Source organism: Pholis gunnellus (assembly GCF_910591455.1).
Source record: "Pholis gunnellus genome assembly, chromosome: 11".
NCBI lineage: Eukaryota > Metazoa > Chordata > Actinopteri > Perciformes > Pholidae > Pholis > Pholis gunnellus.
This window is the reverse complement of record NC_136538.1, coordinates 9428932-9450088: the sequence shown is the minus strand read 5'-3', so window position 1 is coordinate 9450088 and position 21157 is coordinate 9428932. Positions and strand designations below refer to the sequence as shown.

At 40.8% G+C, this 21157-nt stretch overlaps 1 protein-coding gene across 3 annotated transcripts in view; it reads right to left on the bottom strand.

Annotated features, from left to right (window-relative positions):
* The window catches only part of macrod2 (mono-ADP ribosylhydrolase 2), a 372886-nt gene that overhangs the window by 345100 nt on the left and 6629 nt on the right, over nt 1-21157 (bottom strand). For all 3 annotated transcript variants that reach the window (XM_079168947.1, XM_079168948.1, XM_079168949.1), the window contains exon 3: nt 20660-20773. In XM_079168947.1, coding sequence (XP_079025073.1) covers nt 20660-20773 — 114 coding nt within the window. The remainder of the gene's footprint in view (nt 1-20659; nt 20774-21157) is intronic.

The window sequence follows — 21157 nt, the reverse complement described above, 5'->3', positions numbered from 1 at the left end:
GAGGCCGACAGATGCCTCAGAGTACAAATATTGTTCGATAACATTCGCCTCAGTTTTGCATATTATCACGATTACATCATATGCATTACCAAAGAAGCAAACTGCCATTTCATTGCCAGTAGACGGTAGTGCATTGCTTTACTGTTAAAACAAATACAGAGATGTGTGCCTGTCCGTAGCAGGTAACCCGCACATCATATTTCTGTTGCAAATTGCATTTAGCTTCGCTACACATGCAGAACAAAGTGAGATTACCACAAAGGACAAAGGATTGTCTCCACTTACCAGCCCATCTCTAGTAGAAGAAAGAAAATCACACTTTTCGGTCCATCATCATCACAAGGTTTTCTATATCCACACATCTATTCTTCATGCACAACAACAATCCTACTGTAATGATTTTGTCTGAGTGGCAGCACACGGGTGAAATTCTTGTAAATCAGCAATTAGTAGAAGTCTTAGTGGATACATTTACATGCACTGCAGAGTTCCTATAACATTTAGGATGCTCACGTATACGCCAACCATCGTGTCTTGATTATAATAACCCAGTTAAGACCATTGAATAGAAAAGCTGGGTTATTATCTGGTATACTGAGGCGTGTAAACACTTCAGCCCAATTACTGTTGGGTTTTGTGATCAGCACAATATGATTTCCATGGTAATATTTCATGCCAACATTAAGACAACTTTGTTGTACAGGAACACTGCACATTACAGTACCTATACCAAATACAGCGAGAAAAATAGCCACCAATTAAGGATATGTGGGTTTTTTTGTAAAAAACACAGGACTTCACCTAATTCCCTTTGGGAAACTCCATATGAAACATGCATATCTAGGTTTTGCTTTAAAAAGGGAGTGGGAGAGCCAAGAATTTGACTTAACATGCAAAACAGTTTCAATGAGAAACATAATGGATTGAGCAGGAGGGCAGCTTATAATTTCTCTATGTTGTTGAATTACTAGGGGGAGAAAAGAGGAAAATTAGTCATGGAGCATTAACCTCTTCATTCCCAATTTCTCTCTCTCTCTCTGCCTGCCTGTCTCCGTCTTGTATTACACATCGCTTAATGGCACCAAACTGACCAACGCTCCCTGGAGGCGCCCTCCGTCAGCCAAGTGCCTGATAGTACTTTTTCACACTAAGCCCTCTCAATCCTCAGGGAGGGGTAGGGAAGCACCTTGATGATATCACTGATATTAAGTTTCAGAGAAAGCATCGCTCACCGTGTGAGGGGCGGGGGATGGAGGCGGGTGAGGAGAGGGCGACTGGGCCGATAACAATCTCTTTGTCTCGGAGTGATGACCTGCACTGCCGGGTCAACATCCTGGGGAGCTAACTGGTGCGAGGCATTTTTTAACCTTGGAAAGGTGTTGAGACATTGAGGGGTGGTGTGAAGAGAGCTATTGAGTTACTGTGATGGGGAGGGCCGGGCTGCATGTTTGCTTGATGGCCTGAGGCATTTGTGAGAGCTCTCGTCTTTCTCCGACCGGTGCCTGGTCTGTAACGCAGGCGTGTGACACCTGCCCTCTTACGCACGACTCTGACACTCTAACAGTTAACGACTGATCCAAATCTCGGTCTTCACACGCAACACTGCCATTAGAATACGCTGAACTGTACTGCCTACAAGGTTGGTCATTTATAAAAACAGTGAAACTTGTGCTTATGGTAGATCGTAAATGGACTGTACCCATTCACACACATTCATACAATGATGGCAAGGACTACCAAGCAAGGTGCCACCTGCCCATCAAAACCCATTCAAATACCGCAGCGGGAGCAATTTGGGGTTAAGTGTCTTGCCCAAGGACACATCGACATGGACTAGCGGAGCCGGGGATCGATCCGCCGATCCTCTGGCTGAAGGACGACCCTGCTCTACCACTGAGCCACAGTCACCCACACCAATATTATGACATTAGCAATTAGAAGACTACACCTGTATAAAGGTTTGCTGATGAAACAAAACCATCAAACTAATTACTTATGCTTTTATTGCACTAGAATTCCTATAATACAGGAATTATAAAGACTCCACCTTATTGGTCATCCATTGCAAGTCACTGTAATAAAACCTCTTTGCCAAAGTCGTTTCGGCCGCTGTCTCCTAGCAGCCAACTAATTGAGAAAACTGATGAGCCCCGTTAGCTTCCAAGTAAGCCCTTTTGTTCTACCTGCTCGCTAATTCCTTGCAAGTCTCCATCTTTGTCCACTCAAAGCCAATTCAGCACTTCTCTGGCATATGAGCTCCTGATGACCTCCCAGTGGTGAGGAGAAAAGTGGAGTGAAACCTTGTGATTTGGCAAGAAACTTGTGACCACGTCTCCCGTTACCTCTGGGTGCTTCCTGCAGTGTCTCTAAGACAGACAGGCTCAGAGAATGTGTGAAGGTAAAGGTTTATTATGAAAAGATGCTTTTAGAGTTATTGTTCATATTACATCTTCAAAAACTTAAGACCTCTCATTTCATTCATTGGTGAAAGTAGTACATCATGTGTTTGTAACACATTTCTTCGTAAAACACTCTTTAAGAAGCAGCTAACTATAATAAATTAATTTGGATTGACAGAGCCTTTCAGGGATTAGTCCCAAGATTTTATACCGTCTGACAAGTAAACAGCTCAGGGAAAACATCTGCATATTTGACATGCAAATTAAAATTAAAAGATTTCAACTACTGACAAAAAAACAACTCTGGCCATCTTTGAATTTAGTCTAAAAACCCTTATATTTGCACATCACTCTTTAAAAAGCAACGCTACTCACAACTGCCTGCTCATAAATGCAAAGTAAAGTCAAGTGAAGAGTGACAGGGTTGCTAAACACAACATAGAAGGGCACCAAGGCTCCCCATCATGAACACGTAAACAGCACATGAAACAAGCATAACATTAGAAGTCCTGAGGGGAATAGATCAGTTAGTAGACACCAGTATGTATTTACTACATCTTTCTACCGTAGTGCTCTCGCTTTAATTGCTGCCTGAAAAATAAAGCACCGGAACATTCCTCGTGCCCTCTGATCAATCTGACATATTGGCTAATGAACTAAAAGCTTCAACGTTCTCTCAAGCTTTCCTGCCATCTCCTTTTGGGCTGTAAAAGAAAGTTGGTGAAATGTGCCATGATAAACACCCATAAAGCCCGGTCTGATTTTACTGAGAGGCCATTATGGTACCATCCTGAGAGGTGCTTTCATTCTCCGACAGTTAGTCAGATTCTTCTCATCTATAAAACATGCAGGTTACGTTGTGGGGTAGCTGTAAACTGCCAGTTTGCTCATTTAGTAATGTCTGGGGAGTGCAGCTATCAGGTATTCATCTTCCGCCCCCTGGCCTCTCGCTGTGGCCCTGACTGGGACACTGCCTCACAGTCATGAATGTACAAATGAATGGGTAAAATCTCCTGTCACTCCACCACTACTCCTACAAATGGTTTTTATTAGCACTGCCACTGCTGAAAATGCTGTATCTTGAATGCTTTTTGCAATCCATGCTCTGGAAGATTAAATAATTATGTCACATTTTTCAAAAACTGTCAGCTTTACCCCCACGCTGCAGTCTCTTGAAGGACAGCCTGTATATTAAATTATTCAGGCCTGCAGTTATATAGCGATTTGGTGGATTTGATACTAAAAAAAGTGGTAGAAACCACAAAAAAACCCGCCATTTGTACTATCCAATCTTCATTTGTAACATCCAATGTGCTCTTAGTTAGGCTAATTGTTAATTAATTCAAACCTAACTTTGCACTATTCAGGTTGTCCGCTCCATGTAGCGTGCCCGTGGGACACATAGCAAAGTTTTCTGGGTCTGTGGCTAATTGAAAAAGTACCCAGCGTCAAATATACAGCCATCCATCTTGCCTTTGTGCAATAACAATGCAATCAAAGGGTAAGTGCACGGAAGAATATGTTTACCGCTAATTGCAATGGAGTGCATTTCCCTAATGAAGCCCAGTCCTGACCCGAATGTTTGCCCACGTGCAAAACGTGTGGGCATGTGTGCTTCTTGGCTTCTGTGACTGTTGATGTAGCATGTCAATATATTCCTTTTTGGGGATTTTTTGCTTAACTTTTAAGCCACAAAAGGTGTTTTTTTTTACAAATGCTTTGACAGGGGAGGGGAAAGGAATTGAAGAAAACACACAGCAAAAGAATGCAGGCAGGACTGGTGCATTCTCCCATGCACCATTTGGCAGCATGAAGCACAGGGCTGTCTTTTATGATGATTAATCTCTCAGCACGAAGGTTTTTAAGACCTCTCCATCAATTCTCTGGTTGCAGGAACCAGGGAATGAGCCTGGAAAACAATGTGTGCACATGTAACACCCTACTATGAAAGAAGAACATGTCTCGGACAAGGACCAGGCCATTTGGTATATTCTTCACAGAGGGAAGGGGCAAACAGATTTGGAAGAAGGGGTCAAAGTGGAAAGAAAATTCCAACAAACTACTTGTATATGAAACACTGCCTTACCTCTTAAAACATCCCCGTTTGGTGAAAAGGGGAAATCACAAACCAGTAGCTAATTGAAAAAGTTGGACTAAGTCTTTATGAGAAACATTTTAATTGGAAATAATAAACTATCTGTAAAGGAAGCAAAAATGGGTTTGGGAAAGAAATTGATTGATTTAAGAATCTTTTAAGTTTCTTCCAAAAATCAATTGTTTATGAAGAACTCAACGTGACAACGTGTCCTCACAGCAAGCTCTTAGTTAAGTCGTGTAAACGACGAGATCAGACTGGAGGCGTAAACGCTTCCAAAGAAGGTTGAGTAGTACTCGCTATCTTCCAGTGTTCTTTTAACATACTTTTTAAACAGAAAACACATTTAATACTGTAATATTTATGGAAATAAAACAAGTCTTATTTTGTGTACAAATCTTTTTTCATGACTGCAATCAGCAGAATCTCAGCAACACCAGATGTTTATTTCCTGATGAACAGGCTGATGGTAGACAGCAGCAGAGCAGAGGTCTGTCTGACCTTAACTGACAGATACACCATGAATAAATGAGGACTCAACTCAAATTGGATTGTGCTAAGCCGTGCTTTCGAAAACATACAAGGTAATTGCCTTCACAATGCAGAAGTAATTGAGCAGATTCAGGTATTATCAACATCAGTAATATTGTCAGCATTGTCAACAATATATTTTATATTGGAAATTCAATAAGAACTCATTAGCCAAACTTGTAGAGAAATAAACAATCACTCATCCTTGTGTGTGTTGCGTTGACATTGACTTCTCCTAACAGATTGTCGGAAAGCTAAATAATCTAATGACACGGCACTATACAAAACTATAATCTCTCAAGATGCTGATCAGAAATAGCTGTAAAGCCGATTGGATTTCATACCCTCTACCAGGCATTTCTTGTCTTAGCCACAAAACAGGAAAGAAAGTGTCATAAAAAAAGAAAGTTGTTAACATCTAAATATGTTGACATACCACAGCAGACGGTTATGATCGAGACGCCAGCTGGTGTTTAGAGTGAAAGCCTAAACCTAGTTTACCATAATGAAGCTCTCAGGGGGAGGCGGTGCACTCCTCATGCCATGCTGCTTTACTTGGCTTCTTAACACTTACAAACCTGAAACATACAGGCTTGGGTTTTTGGGACAAACACAAGATCTCCCTGGTCGCTACAACAAAGTGGCACCGGGTGTGTTTGCACAGCTTGAGAGAGCTCCTCTAAGCAAATGATTGACGATTTGATGCCAACTTGCATAAGTCTAACAACACAAACAACGAAAAAAAAATCTTCATTTTGGGATGCCAAATTGTTTGAGGGTGGGTAAACATAATTGTGCCCTCTCTCTGTTGGACAGTTTGATTGTTTGTTTGTTTGTTTATAGCTTGCTTCTTCGGGAGAAATAGTCTGCTCCAAGACAGTTAGGATAAAAATGCCCATATTGTGGCTAACAGCAATTAGCGCAGTATCTGTTCAACAATGACACCCTGCTCATCGCTGCCCTGAACGACAGCATCCCACAACCCTATCTGTGTGTCACAGCGCCAATCTAGGCTTTACTGACTTTTCTCAGAGAGACGGTGAACTTTACTCATTGCTTTGAATCACATCAATCTTCTGCCAGCTGACAGCCTCAACTCCCCTCCTAACTCGGACTGGTCAGGCCACTTCAGGTCTATTACATCATAAACATAGATTACGGCCTCTCATTTGGGGAACAGCCTCCCCAGTGAGTCAAACCCAGCTTCTTACAGTGAGATTTTTGTGATTAATCATTTACAAAATCAGCAAAATGCCGTAAAGTTGTTGTGTCCCAGAACATAAAACACACTTCTTGGGTTTTTCATACTTCCAAATCCCAAAACATAGTCTCACACTGTGTGTTCTCAGTCTTTAAGTTAGCAGCAGCCTCAGGCAAACTTTGGAATCCTGCTACTTCACAGCCGTAGTATGAGGATCAAGATAAGTCACAATTGGTGTTTGATCATAAGTTATGTAGTATTCCCATTCCTGCTGCTGTCAGTCAGCTCTATTTGGAAGTTAAGTATTGTCTGCCTCTCTGCTTGCAACAAGTCACATGTGTGCCTTTAAGAGTCAATGTGGATTTCTACTTTACATTGCCCATCTGTTCTGAACAGAGCCCAAATGTGAGGTGCTGGTTGTGGGTTAGGGCCTATTTAGAGACAGGATTAATTAAACACTAAGCTAAAATAACCTTTTAGTATGAGAGACATTTTGACCTCACTTTATCTTTTACAGGTCATAATTAGCTTTTTTTATATTCCACTTTCAAAACATACAAATGATAAATGGATGAAGCATCACGCAGGACAAACTCATCAATGAAAATAGCGCCTGACCTTCTGCTTCGCCTTCCATCCTGCTGGCCTGCGCTGACATGTCTCTTCATTAATTCCAGCTGCATTGGCAGCATTAATTGGCCCACAGTTAATTGAGTTGTCTTCTAAATGGAAATCAGTGTGTAGCTGGTTTTAGGACTTTACTCTAATGTCAAACACACTCTCAGAAACAATTATCACACGTTTCTATGCGCATGTCATCCTGCCAAGTCTGCAGGGGAAATCAAATATTGAGTAATTTTATTATAGACAATGTATCTCAAAGGCCACAAAGCTAACAAATGCTGTGCTATACACAGTAGGTTATTGCAGTAGTGTAATACATCTAAACCACACAATAAACGCTGATATAACAGCCACGCAATGAAACATTTGTGAAACGTTTAATGGTCAGTTTTTGTTTCATGGAGGTTCAACTCCATGCTTTGTTTTTTTCCAGCCATATACTTAGTTGTGCTGTTGTATTGCATTGCATTATAATGACAAGTGTTTGTAGTTTTCACGCATTAGTGGACATGATATTGAATATAATTCTATCAAATACAACAACAATAGTACCAAATAAGCACTATTGCTGTGCTATTCTGTTGAATATATTAGGCATGTAAAATTAAAACTGCAATTGCCTCCAGCAAGAAGCAAAAAAGTGCTCCTGAAATGTGATGACTCCATTACTTCAGTAACCCATAAGATGATTCTGGCACTTTGATGTTCTCACACACACGCGCACACACACGCACACGCACGCACACGCACACGCACACGCACACACACACGCACACACACACACACACACACACACACACACACACACACGTGTTGGAGAAACTTTCAGTAGTTCTCTTAGTGTAAGAAAGGAACCACCTCAGGAAAGATAAAGGAGGGAAGATTTCAGAGTTAGTATATTTCAATATTGAAGCACAGAGGGCAGTCTAGTTTGATATACCCTCCTAAATATGTTTACCTGCTCTGTGACTATGTGTAATGCCTTGCATCAGATGGTGAGTTATCCTACTAAACTAAACCTTTAGTAACTAAACTTACTAAAGGTAGGTATGATGCTTTGCCTGTGTTACCCCAGCTGCTATATTTCAATTTGAAATTCATGAGTCATTTAGAAAGTACATTAAGATGACAATTAGTGAGATTAACAGAGGCTACAGTCAGTATTAAAATATAATATTTGAAAAGTGAGGTGAAATAATTGCTTTTTGCCATAAATACATAAAATTGTGCTCTACGGGTTATTATATATTCTTCCAGGCATAAACTGTGATAAGCTGTTTTTGTAGTCTCAGGAATATTTTGGTGTTGAGTGGATTGTGGGTGCAGTGATGACTAATTAAATGCCTATGCCCTAACCTACAGCTATGATTGTGGAAAGAGTGCCAGCGATAACTGTATTTCATTGTACCTATCTAAAATTAGAATTAGGTATACTGTCCTCAAACTGAAGTCCGGCATGCAAAAGAAATGACTCTGTTCAAAAACTGTTTATACAAACAGTTAGTCACTGAACGCAACGTTGGATAATTAAGTCCATCCTCTCATCCAGGAGCCCATTTGTCACCCTCTCAACCCCGCAACTCCCCTGAGCTACAGTTGTCTATAATCTATAATAGACTAAAACAATGAAGTCAAACTCATAACAGCAGAGACAAACAAGGAAGCTCATTAGAGCGGATATCCAACCCGTTTACTGAAGAGGCAATAGCCTACATCATGACGTTTAATGCTAAAATAATGTCATCCTGTCAACAATGCTTTTTAGCCATGACTGAATGGTTTTCTAATAACAGGCATCACTCATAATTCTGCTCTCCACTGTTGTGCTAGAAAAGAAAACTGTAAAAAGATTTGGAGCATTGTAAAATGCCAACAGTACATTTTTGTGGTGGGCTTTATAGTGAGTTGTGAAAGTCTTGGAATCTGATGGAATGATCACTGAGTCACTTCTGTCTTACTAACCTGCAGATATACTTATGTGTATCCTGATTATATCAACATACCACATAGTCACTGTTTTTGAGTAATGTAATTTCCTTTAATTAGCAAGAAAAAAAATCTCTATATTTTAGCCAACAATACGTGAACATCTGTGCTTCTGCCTCGGGTTCATTTGGATTCATACTCTGAACAGATATCCTGATTAAAGGGGGACTTCGGTCTTCTGGTCAAGAGTTTTCCACGCCTTTGGTCGTACAGTATGGAGCTACCTTGTTCCGCCGTTTCCACCACTTGTCAAGACACCCACTACGACTTGATGAACGCACCTATATCGCCTGTAATGTGATGCGTTTCATCAACAACCCAGCACAGCCCCTGGGGGACTGTGGCGGCTGGAGGATGGCCATGTGGTGCCTGATTATCCAGGGAACTTGGGAAATTAAATCTGTTGAGGGTACACAACATCCTCCTCAGAGTCTCCTGCCTGTCACAACTTCCTCCAATCTCTCTTCCTTCCTGTTCTTTCCCCTCACCTGGCAGCTTTCTAAAGTAGAACTATAAATATACAGTGTCTCTGCACCTTGTCTTCACATTTGTCTAAGTGGCACAATCCATGACAAACACTGGAATGTCTCCTTTATACGCTACCTTTTCCTCTTCCATATTCATCCACGGCAAAGTGTGTTCTTACAAATTAATCAACACCTGCAAATGGCAGGAGGATGAAGGATGGCTTCCTTAGAGCTCGTATCAAAGAGAGGACTGTGTGGAAGCTGCTGAGAAGGTGACTATTTACCACAGCCCGAGTTTCAGCCACTTGAGATATAATTAGCTTCACTTTCACACTGAACACAATAATGCTGTAACCTAGATATGGCTTTTAGTACATGGAGATGTTAACAAGGTAATTATGTCTTATTTTAATCAGAGTTTAAATATATTGTATGTTTTATGTATTTCGTGCCGTTCAGTCTATCTTTCACCCCGTCTCTCTTTTGTTGTATACCAGAAATATAGCGTTCCATATCAATAAGTTGGATATACTTAAGTTATATATACACAATACATGATGTGCTATGGATGTCCAGGTGGGGTCTCCCTTATAAAATACATCTAAGATATTAACCCTGGTTAAATAAATTGAATAAAGTAAGATAAGAACAATTGAACAGAAATAATGCTGTGGTTCTGTGTTGAGGGAGTTTCTCGCCACACAACAGACAAAAAAAAAAACCCAATGCCACCCACAATTCTGTTCCAACACGAAGACTGTGAAGTCTTTGCCTTATAGAGAACCTTTAATCTGCTTTGTTTGTGCATGGGGGGAGAGCTAAGATTCTATTAAAAGAGATTAAATTGTCTCCATAGCCAACCGAAACATCAAAGGCCAACCAAATTGCAGCCCCTTACTGGAGCGGGTTTCACTAGTCACTTATTTGTCCATTTCATCATGCTAATTGCAGAAGCAATTCAATCATCCCATTATAGCTCCACAGCTGAGCGAGGTTAAACAAATGTAGTTTGTTTGAGGTCACACTACCTCCAAGTCAGGTCTCGCTGCTCTCTCCCGGGTACATCACAACAAATCATCAGGTTGTCTATAACTGCTCTGTATAAGCAACCCTCTGAACCCTGCTGCAAAACACCTCCTCACTCACTGCCACTCAAGCTTCGTCTCCCCTCATCAAAAATTCCTTACCATGCTGAACTCTGTTATGGAAAGAAAATCTAATCTAACTTCTCGGGTCAACCTCAAAATCGCTTTGTTCTTCTGGGGAGTTTGTTACACAGAATGAAATGTCAAGCATCTGACTGCATATTCTCGGTATGCAAAGCCTTGTAACCCTAATAACTGTCTGAAGTGATCAACTGAAGGAACGCAATCTTTCAGTATACAGTACCTTCTAACTCTGTCTAAGTCTGCAATAAACAACCAAAATGGTTGCGTTTTTGGAAATCAGATGGAGTTCATTAGTGCTCATTGTGTGCAGGGTAGTTCCATCAAACACCAACTTGTAAGCTGTAAGACCTTTCAAAAATAATAAGTCCATCATGCCTAATAGACTCATATCTTCCAGACGTTTCACATAACGCTCCCCGTTCATCATAGCCAACAGAACCCAGTCTCGTTTCTATTACCATTCGGCTGAACGAAGGTCTTTGTCTATAATGAGTCCACATTCCCTAAGCCCTACAGTAACCTCACAATCACTTGTGTCAACAAAAGGGAAATCCATTTCATCAGGATGTCCAGTCAGGGCTTCATTACCATTCAGGAGGGCAACAACTGTGCAGTCACGCAGCCCCTGAGAGCTGCTGCTGATTGCTGGAGTTCGGTGTATTTTCATTATTACTGTACAATAGATAGAGCATGTGCAATTAAAAACATCGTCACAGTGACACACTGCAGCATACCAGTACTCCTACACCATAACACGTAGCTGCGTGTTTCAGAGCTGGTGAAGACAATTACAATTGCTGTGACACAGAGAAAGCACGATTATTTTTCTCATAACATCTGAACTTTACATGAGATCAGGAATCCTTTAGTTCCCATATATATATATATATATATATATATATATGTACATCAGCATGTCTTCCTTGGGACTAATTTCTAGTCTAATTTCTATCAGAGAGCATTCAGCAGAGTTCTTTAAGGTCAGGGTCTTTATAAGAGCTTCATGTCATTGTCAACTAGCTGATTATTTTCCCCCAAAACACTATTTTTCCTGTCTCATTTATTGCATTTTTGCAAGTTGTCAAAAGTTATGTTTGGATTTGTACCTTATTTGTTTTCATCTAGGAAAAGCTGCTGCTGCTGATAGGAACCAGGTTCATTATAGAAGATGGAAAAGGTCTCACTAATAGTACCGTATAAGGTGATTTTTTCATTTAGGTTAATGTGTGTGTTTTCTGGTTCTGCACTGCTAGTGCTGCTATCAAACATAATTTGGGTAATACAAATGTAGTCTATAGACCTCTCCGGCACAATGGGCTTCACATTTTAACAGATCGCTGATGCCTGTCTGACATCATATTATATCAAGCTGACACCTATGACGAGGGAAATCTATATTCTAAGGTCATGTTAAAAATTGCTACACGGTATATATTTCAGTGACACACTAATATCTGAGGCAGTCCGATCAAAGGACGTGCAGTCTATGTCGATGGCTACAACTCATCTATGATAACATCGCTTACGTGCTTGGAAATTATGACAAATTGATGATAGAATTATTCAGAGTTTCTTCTTAACTTAACCAACCTGTATGTGCTACCATGTGACGCGAGTACAGGGTGTTTTCACAGTGTTTCCTCAACATTACCAAGAGCTGCCGATTCAAAATGCTCTCGTCCATAAACTACCATTTGAACATTAATATGATTATGAGCATAACTCAGCCCTTTCAGATGGAAATTGGTTTTAGTTTCTCTGATAAATAGACTAGTGGCTCATTGGAAAATAGGAGAATGTTGAAACACAAGATTGTCCACATTGGACCTTTTCTCTAATTCTCCATGCGTCTTCCAGGACGCGTGGGAACACTGATTAAGGATTGTTTATAAATGCGGCCACTATGAGATATGAGGATAAAGGCAAAACAAAAAATACAAATATGACTCTTATAATAACTATATTTTTTGTCCAACTTAATGTTATTTAATTGTTATTATTTATACACAGCTAGCTCACAAGAAATAGGCATTTGGATATATATTTTATAAAGGATATGACATGGATTAGCCTGTAAGAATAGGACGGTACTTAAAATACCTCCTGCAAAATAAAAGAATATATATATTTTTTAATTAATATAATAAAAGCTTTCCAGTAGTGGCCGTTCTAGTACTAGTGGTTAAAGGGTTCAATTGACCCTTTTCCTAGTTCTGTAAATGAACATTTAGTGTATACATGCAGCCCATCAACAGAAGGTTTCTGAGCATCATGATTGTTGATACATTCACTGCTGAAATGTTCAGTACATTGCTTGAGGCTAACCCTCTTAAGATTTGTTTGAAGAGTGAAATATTTTGTAGTTTAGAGGTAAAATGGCATCTTCGCTTAGTGTTTACTCCCTTCTGTAATTGCAGTTAGAGGCAAACATTCACCTAAGAAGGACTTATAAATAAACGTCTGATGGTTCTCTCCTAGTTTTACAAGTTAAAAAGGAATCTGGCACTGGAACATTTCCAGTTACTTTAAAATGCATTCAAAATAGCCAGTTGAGAGCTACTTTTATGGACACGGCCCCTGGTTCCTCAGCTTTGAGAGAAACTTGGACATGCTCACAAATATTGGATGAACTGCCCTGGGTTATAGGAATTGCATTCTCATGTAAAGCTACTCAGCAAACATCACAGAATTACATTTGAGTTCCTTAGAGGCTTTCTTATACCAACAGTTTTTTTTCTGTTTAGCTAACAGGGAAATATTGGTGAGGATACAATTTCATATCTCCATTAAACGCCGATGTTCTAGGTAGAAGTTTGACAGAGACTTCGTCACAGTAACGCTGCATTGGAATATTTTATTTCTGCCACAACACGACTACATATCATGGATAGCATGAATATATTTTAACCACTGCATCCCCTGTGAAGAAATGAGGACCGTTTAGCTGAAGCATAAAATTATAAAATGGAGTTTTTAGGCCTACAATCCTCAAAATGTGTGTTTTGTATTACTTTACTTACTTGTGACATTGTGTTGCTCATTACCATCACCTAGCCATTATACATATGAAGCCGTTACTGAAAACCTTGCCACTGCAGGCCAGTAACCAAGTAGCTCATCAGTATTTCTGCTAAGGTGCACACATTCCTGGGCTCCCAGAGTACATGGCTTACATTTGTTTGTTCCCACAAAGGTCTACAGCATTCGCAGGAGTAGAGATTAACTCAATCCAAAATGAGGGCAGTGAGGAACACATGGGGAGAACAGAAACGGGGAGAATGAACTGGTGTTCCAAGAGGGGTATTGTGAGGACCAGTGAATCGCCTGCTGACGGCCGTGCAGAGCACACTGCCTGGGGAGCGTGCAGAGAAACAGTCAGCAGTTGATTTCTGCAACCCTCTCCTTTCACTCTGCCAGTAAAGAGCTGGTAAAGGATAAAAGAACTCATTCCATCTTCTGTGCATGCAACTACACAACTGTGCACGTTGTATCTCCACATCTCAACCACAGCATTAAAAGAAGTGCACAGCCATACTCTCACTTCTTTTACGCTAATGTGTAACATCTGAAACCTTGACTGAGCTCCAAGATCAGCATCTGTTCCATTTTGTCCCAAAAATGCGTTTCAATTTCCAAAAACAGCACAATATTGGACATTTTTCCGGGCTATTGGAGAAGCAGATTATTAAAATCTGTAAGATGTCTTGGAATTTCCAGTTGTCACCTCAAACATTTCTAGAGAAACATCTGTGAAGAGGAGGCAGAAAAGGGGGATTTATCCATCTGAAATGCAGCACCAGCCCAGTGATCTCGCTTCTCAAAACTTACTCTGCCATCAGAAATGTCAGCAATACTTAGGTGGAGCCACAGTGCCCCCTATAGGTCACCAGAAACACAAGCTCAAATTAAAGCTTTACCTGCTTCATACTGCTACAAAACATTCTATTCATCTGCTTTTTCATTTTGTAACCATCATTTTTAAGTATCCATTCAGAAAGCGTTGTGTCATTTTGTTTTTCTAAAAAAAAGATTTTTTCAAAAGTCCTCATCTTGTGAGAGTTAAAGGAAGAGAGAAACAGAACTATGCCCGTGTCTGAATACCCTCACAATTACTCACAGGCCTGATGGATGAGACCTGCCGTGTTTTGAGAAGACGGGGCTAGGAAGAAAAACAGGGACGCAAACAGAGACTTTCCAACGATTACTTAAGTTCTCTGTCCACCAGGGGAGACAAGTGAGGACCTGACCTGAATGACGGTCCCCCTCATGAGCAAACGTCTCCAAAAGACACAAAGTCAGTTTCATGGCCTAAACACCATTGTGAGTGTTTGTGTACGAGTGTTTGTGTAAGAGAGGGAGAAGGAGGTGTGGGTTGGGTCACAAAATGTGGGACTGGGAAGGACGGGGAGGCTCATTCTCCCAAACACTCAATACGGTCATACACCATTAGCAGTTCAAGCAAAGGGATTCATTTCTCTAAGTGCCAGCCGGATCCACACTGACAGCACAGATTCCCATGATTACTTTCCATTAGGCACACCTCGTGAAAAATGATTTCTACCTGGCCATGTTGGCACCTCGTAGGCTACAGAGATTAGGTAAACAACAGTGACGTCGACCAAACACTGAGGCCAGCTGCAAGGCTGTTCACAAGCAGGAACCTGGGAGGGGAGAAATCGAGCCGAGATCGGAAGCAGAGGAAGCTCGTCAGCTGGTTTGTCACCTCAGTTCACATCTACAGCCTGATGGAAGGGAAAACCCTGGCCTTGTGCTGTATCTCTCTCTCTCTCAGAGCTGATACGATTAACTGGACCTTTTAGTGCAGGACCCAACGCAACCCACTCACCGGAGTCATTTCACTGTTCAACAGAGCAGCTAGCTCTCTCAGCCAGGGGCATCGATTTTCATTCTTGGTGTGACAGTGCAACAATCACAAGTTTGCTCAAGAAGTTACCCGTCCTCTGCAACGGTTTGTAATGTACTGTGTGTACACTTCTATATGCAACTGGCACCACAGTGAAACGGAGAACAGAGAGAGTGAGAGACCCTGAATTGCAGTCAAATTGCTGGGAGCTTGGCTGCATCACTCAGGGAGGTTATGGCACAGGGTGGGAATCTGCAGAGAGACGGATAGACCCGTCGAGCCAGACTCTCCAGGGGATGAGTGTATTGTGCAGCACATCCGTGGCCTGACAGAAAATCTAATGAAGAGTCTATGCTGACAAGATCCCCAAACAGTAGGACGCAAAACCATAAGCCATAGGCTTTATCAATCACTAAAGGGAGAGGAACGGTAAAAAGTGAATTGTAAAGTTGACATCATTCTTTGGCACCAGTCTGGTGTTAGTCTTAATCGGTGTAGTGTTGAGACAACCTGCTCTGCAACTGCTAAATGTCCCCATTCCATAACAGTAATGAAGTGGCCCAACAACAATTTAGACAGAAAAAAAGGATTTGGACAGCAAATCAATTTCACATACGAGTACTGCCTTTCACAAAATAGAAAAAGGGAATATGTTGTCATATTTTATAAGTAGACCTTTGAAAAGAACCCTAAAGTTAGGAAGAGTGCCAGTGAAAAAGTCGGTCTTTTTAGAGACCGCCTATGGACCAAGAGCAGCGAGAGAATAAAAATGCCACATCTACTTTTCATTCTGGAAAGCCTTGTGCTTTGCAGGCTAAAATATTACCAGAGCACTCAGAGAGTCATTCCCTAATAAATAAGGCAGTGCTCTCCATTAAGGCTTGTGTCTCAGAGAAGCATATAATATTCTCTGGACATTACACACCATTATCCTGCTCTGTTGCCATGCTGCCACCACTACTGAGGTTTCCAATAAGTGGGGGAAGGATGAACCACAAACTCACCCTTAAAAGAAAAGTAACCCCTTAGAGATGCAAAGACTTCAATAACTTTGCAGATAATGTGGAGCTCATCAATGTTTTGTTTTTGATTGCATGTAGCTGCTGTTTTTACACATGAATAATATTGGATAAATCAAATTTAGTACTTTTTTATTTTACTAATCTTATTCAAAATTGTACCTCAAATAACCCAATAACTGAGTCCATGTCTTGTTGTGGTTTCATTTACCGATAATTCAACACTGTGAAAAGACATTTGTGCAATTTGAATAAATATCAAATAAGTGTTATAGAAGCCAATTCTGTTTTCGTTAACTCATCTGGAACAACGCGCAGGAAAGCTTCATTATCTGATGACTGACATTAAACGAACAACATGAACACCTCTATGTTACCTTTCAATGAATCACAGAACAACATTGTATTCTGTTCACTATACCAGGCCGGCCAGCGCACCTGGTAGTCTTCTGTACATTATGCATCATTGAAAAGTAAACAACATTGCCTGTGTGCCAAGCAGCCCCACAGGCAAACAATGTTTGAATGGACTGCATATCAAAAAGCGTATATAAAAGTCAATCTCCACTGGATTATGGTAGTCTGTCCTCCGGGGGTCACTGCTCTCATCAAACCTGTGATGACTGCAGTATGAGCAGCTCCATACAACTGAATACCAATTGCCTTTCTCACACTCATCTCAACCCCTTCAGGTTCTTTATAGCATTCATAACCAGATTCCCTATGCACACTAAATTGGCTCCTTTAAAAAATGATCTAATACAGAAAGATGGGAAAGGTTTATGGCGGGTAATGGATTAGGAGTCAACCCCTGTGCATAATTACCACAGTCATCATGATAAGAAAAGTCCTTTCCAGTTCATACCGTTATCTTTTCGCCCTCATTGTGATCCGAGAGGGATGGTGACACTCGCATGAACTCCATGCACAAAGACAATGAGAAAAATGGAAGACACGATCTTGTGTTTGCCATGTAAAAGCAACAGTAATGACATGCATTCAATTTAAAATGCACCCTTTCAACTTTAAGTGAACCCTATAATTTTCTATGAAACATCCCTTGATTACGTGCGATAGTCTCCTTTTTCCATTGATGATTGTCCGATACCAGTCCAAAGATGTATGCCAAAGACATGGGCTACTAGAGGATGAGGGGAATTGTTGGGCATTTGCCAAGATTACTGAACAACGCAGCATCGTCACTTGCATGCTGAACATATTAGGGAGATGCATCCTGTACAGGAATCTGGACAATGTGTGGAGTAAACAATGATATCCACAGAGATGTGTCATACACATGCCTCCCTGTCACTTTCATGCTTTGGAAACAGTAGGCAGAGGGTTACATGGAGCATGAGTTTGAGTGGTGGCAGACCAAAGCAAGCTCTTTCTAAAGAGCAGGCTGAGCTGGGCCATCTGGATGCTGCAGCCACCGCGTCGTGACGTGGCCATCCTGCCCTCCACCCCCGCAGTTCACCGATTGTCACCACAGCCCCTCCTTGTCCTGCACTCTCCAGGCTCTCACCCAGGTGACAGTTTGAGCACCTTCTGTTCAACCTCCAGCCAAACAGAATTAAGGAAGAATTAAAAACTCAATGAGCCTAATAATTAAACTTTAATGGAGGACATAAAGCAACTTGACACCCCCTAAAAGCTATAGGCAGCCAGCATAACAGTAGCACCAAGTGCCCTGTGTCCCTTAAAATTACAGGCATCGCTCCTTTGCAGCCAACATATTGCTGCCGTCATGACAAAACCGTGTGGCACAAATGTTGTGCCTTTGGCTTATAGAATAAATTCAAAATGTTATGTGATAAAACAAAAGAACAGGTCAGCTGAAAACAAGCTAGAAGCACTGCAGTTGACATTTTGGAGTCATTGTTCGCTCCTGGGAGCTACAGTCAATGCATTTAGAAAACCATGATGCTAATGCAGTCTTAAAAAATAAGAAATCATAATATGTAATGACCAAAATGTTACTATTTCATCTCGCATATCAGTATGATATCCTGATGCTAAATTGCTTTGTTCGACTGCAAGAACAATACAGTCTTAACTCTGCAAGCAGGTGGGCCAGCACAGGATTATACCAGCAGTTCATCTCCACTGAACACACAAGAGGGTATAATATGTAGTCTGAATATGTGAATAGTGGAACATGTATTCCTTCCTTCATGTTTCCATACATTTACACAGCGACCTTCACATTTACCTACAATTTGCATAATTAGCATCACTGCACTTGTTTGAGAAAAGACATTCTGAGAGACAGTTTATTAAGCTTTGGGCTAATATTTTTTCTCATAGGTCTCACACTTCATAGACAGCAGTCTACTGGTGCCAACCTAAATGAAAAACAGCATGAGAAAATGGAAGTGCTGCCGGCTACAGATTGGAAACAGTGAATAGATGAAAGGCAAGAAGTTGAACTAACTTTCCACAGATCTTATCAAACTCCATGCTCAACATCCGCAATGTTTGTTCACATGCAGCTCAGAACTTTGTTAAGCGCTAAAATTTGGACAAGAGCCACAACAGCCAGAGCCTATTCAACTAATACATAGTGTGTAACCACCATTCATAATGTCATACTATAAAAAAGTCTTTTGTTACCAATGACAAAAAACAAACATTGTTCGGAACACTCTATTCACATGAAAATAGACATTCACAACATACTACTATTGTTGAGCAGAACCGTCATAGATAGTGGATGGAAACTGGGCAGTAAAGTCCACCACTACTGTCTGCTCTTATCAGTCCAACCACCTGTTCAAAGACAACTGGTCCTGCAGTCTGAGTAGAGCAGCGGGGTGGGCCAACTGCTGAGACCTTCTGCAAATTATAAAAGGCTTCAGCAATTCCTTCAACCTTTCAGACTCTCTGACAGCCTGCTAAACAGAATGAATTACCTCCCGGCCACCATGCAGCTCAATCAGAGCCTGGACGTCTGGCAGCATTAACTGCTGAAATAAACTGCCCACCTTTACAAAAGTATTCAACAGTTTAAAACAAGAAGAGGTGCAATGCTCCCTCCTGCACCTCATTTCCATTCTCATATGCCCTATTTTTCACTTACACACAATAAAAACCCTGCTCGCCTTATTCACTGTCTCAACCTTAGTTTGCTTAAAGATACTAACTGTAAACAACATAGACTGGTGACAAAACACACAAATAAAATCAATCTTCACAGAGCTTAGATATATCTAAATAGCATACAGACATGTAGCAGTTATCACAAAAACAAAACAACAAACAACTTGAAGAGTATAATATCAGCTACATTTGTAAAAAGGTCAAAATGTTGATGAAGCAAGAAAATTGCCATGACATTTAGGTGCGTTTCAGGTGTTTGTGTACTAAACCCCATATTTGTCTTTTACATGATGCTGACGAGAATGTCATGTCACCTTATCCTCATCAGGATGGGTATTTACATAATATATTATATTCATTAACCTTATCCCACAGATCAGTCTGTTTATCACATCAGTTAATCTTATAAATAATAAGATTAACAGATGCATAAATTACAGAGTAGTCATTTCACACGAGATGCACACTGCTTGGTAGACTGTAATGCGCGTGTGTGCGTGTTTGCAAATACCGCATGAGGAAGGTTCAAAGTTATGAAACAACTGCAGAAAGCCAAAGTAGAACATGTTTAACATACTGCTGTTATACAGCTACAGGGTGGGACTCAAATCTAAAGCTGCAAAAGAGCTGTGAGCATCAGCTGCAGAAGCAACAGGTAAAGCAATCTTTCAGCAACTCGGATGTGTGTAGGTTGTGAGCAGACTGCAGAAAATTACATAACGGTAGCACAAATCTCTGAAAAAGAAATATCTGCTAACTCTCCTTGAGTCACCATAACAAATCTTTACTTAGCTGAAGCAATGGCTATGTGGCCACTAATCCTTGCAGCACGCACATGCAACATTCGTGACGAATGAGATAATTGTAACTTCCAACCGAATCAGAATGAATTCAGTCATCAACCTCGTGTTTCACTGGCACAAGGTAGGAAAAAGAGCTGGAACTGCAACTACACGTTAGTAAGGAAAGGTCAGAACGGTATCTAGTCCCTGTATTGCAGCTTACGGGAGGTCAGATCCAAGAGAGCAGACATTCAACTTAACATTTGCCTCAATCACACTCATCACAGGGTGCAATGCCTCCACAACCAGCACTTTCTGAGTCTGAACAGTAGAGGGCAGCCAAGGACAACTTAATAGCCGAGGTGCCTTCCAGCAGCAAACACCATCCAACAGCTCCGAAAAGGTCAAAGGGCAGATTCTTACCTGCATTGACGATGGCATCCACCTCCAAGACCGTAATATCTCCTTTGTAGAGAGATACTTTATCACTCAGCCCTCCTCCGCCCGTCTGCTCATTCCCTTCCTCTTTCTCATTGGCTGAAATAATAAAGTAAAGACAACTTCAGCTCCTTGCACTCATTCAAAACAGAAGATCAAAACATTGAGACGTCCCTCAATAAATACACACATTATTTGTTCCTTTATATGGACACAAAGCTGATTCATGAATGGTTCTCAAACGTACTTGAAAAGACAAAATATTCACTTAAATGTGATGATGTTGATGGAGAATAGACTCAATTTGTTTATTCCAGTTTTCTATAAAGCAATACTTCATAAAATTTCATTTAAAACAGAAAAAAAGTGGAAAATACTGTACATACTGTAATATCACGATGCAAGGTGTGGTAATTTCTATGAACTGGTATATTCTGTGGATAACAAGTTTAGGCATGACAACTTTGTAGAGTATACCTCCTT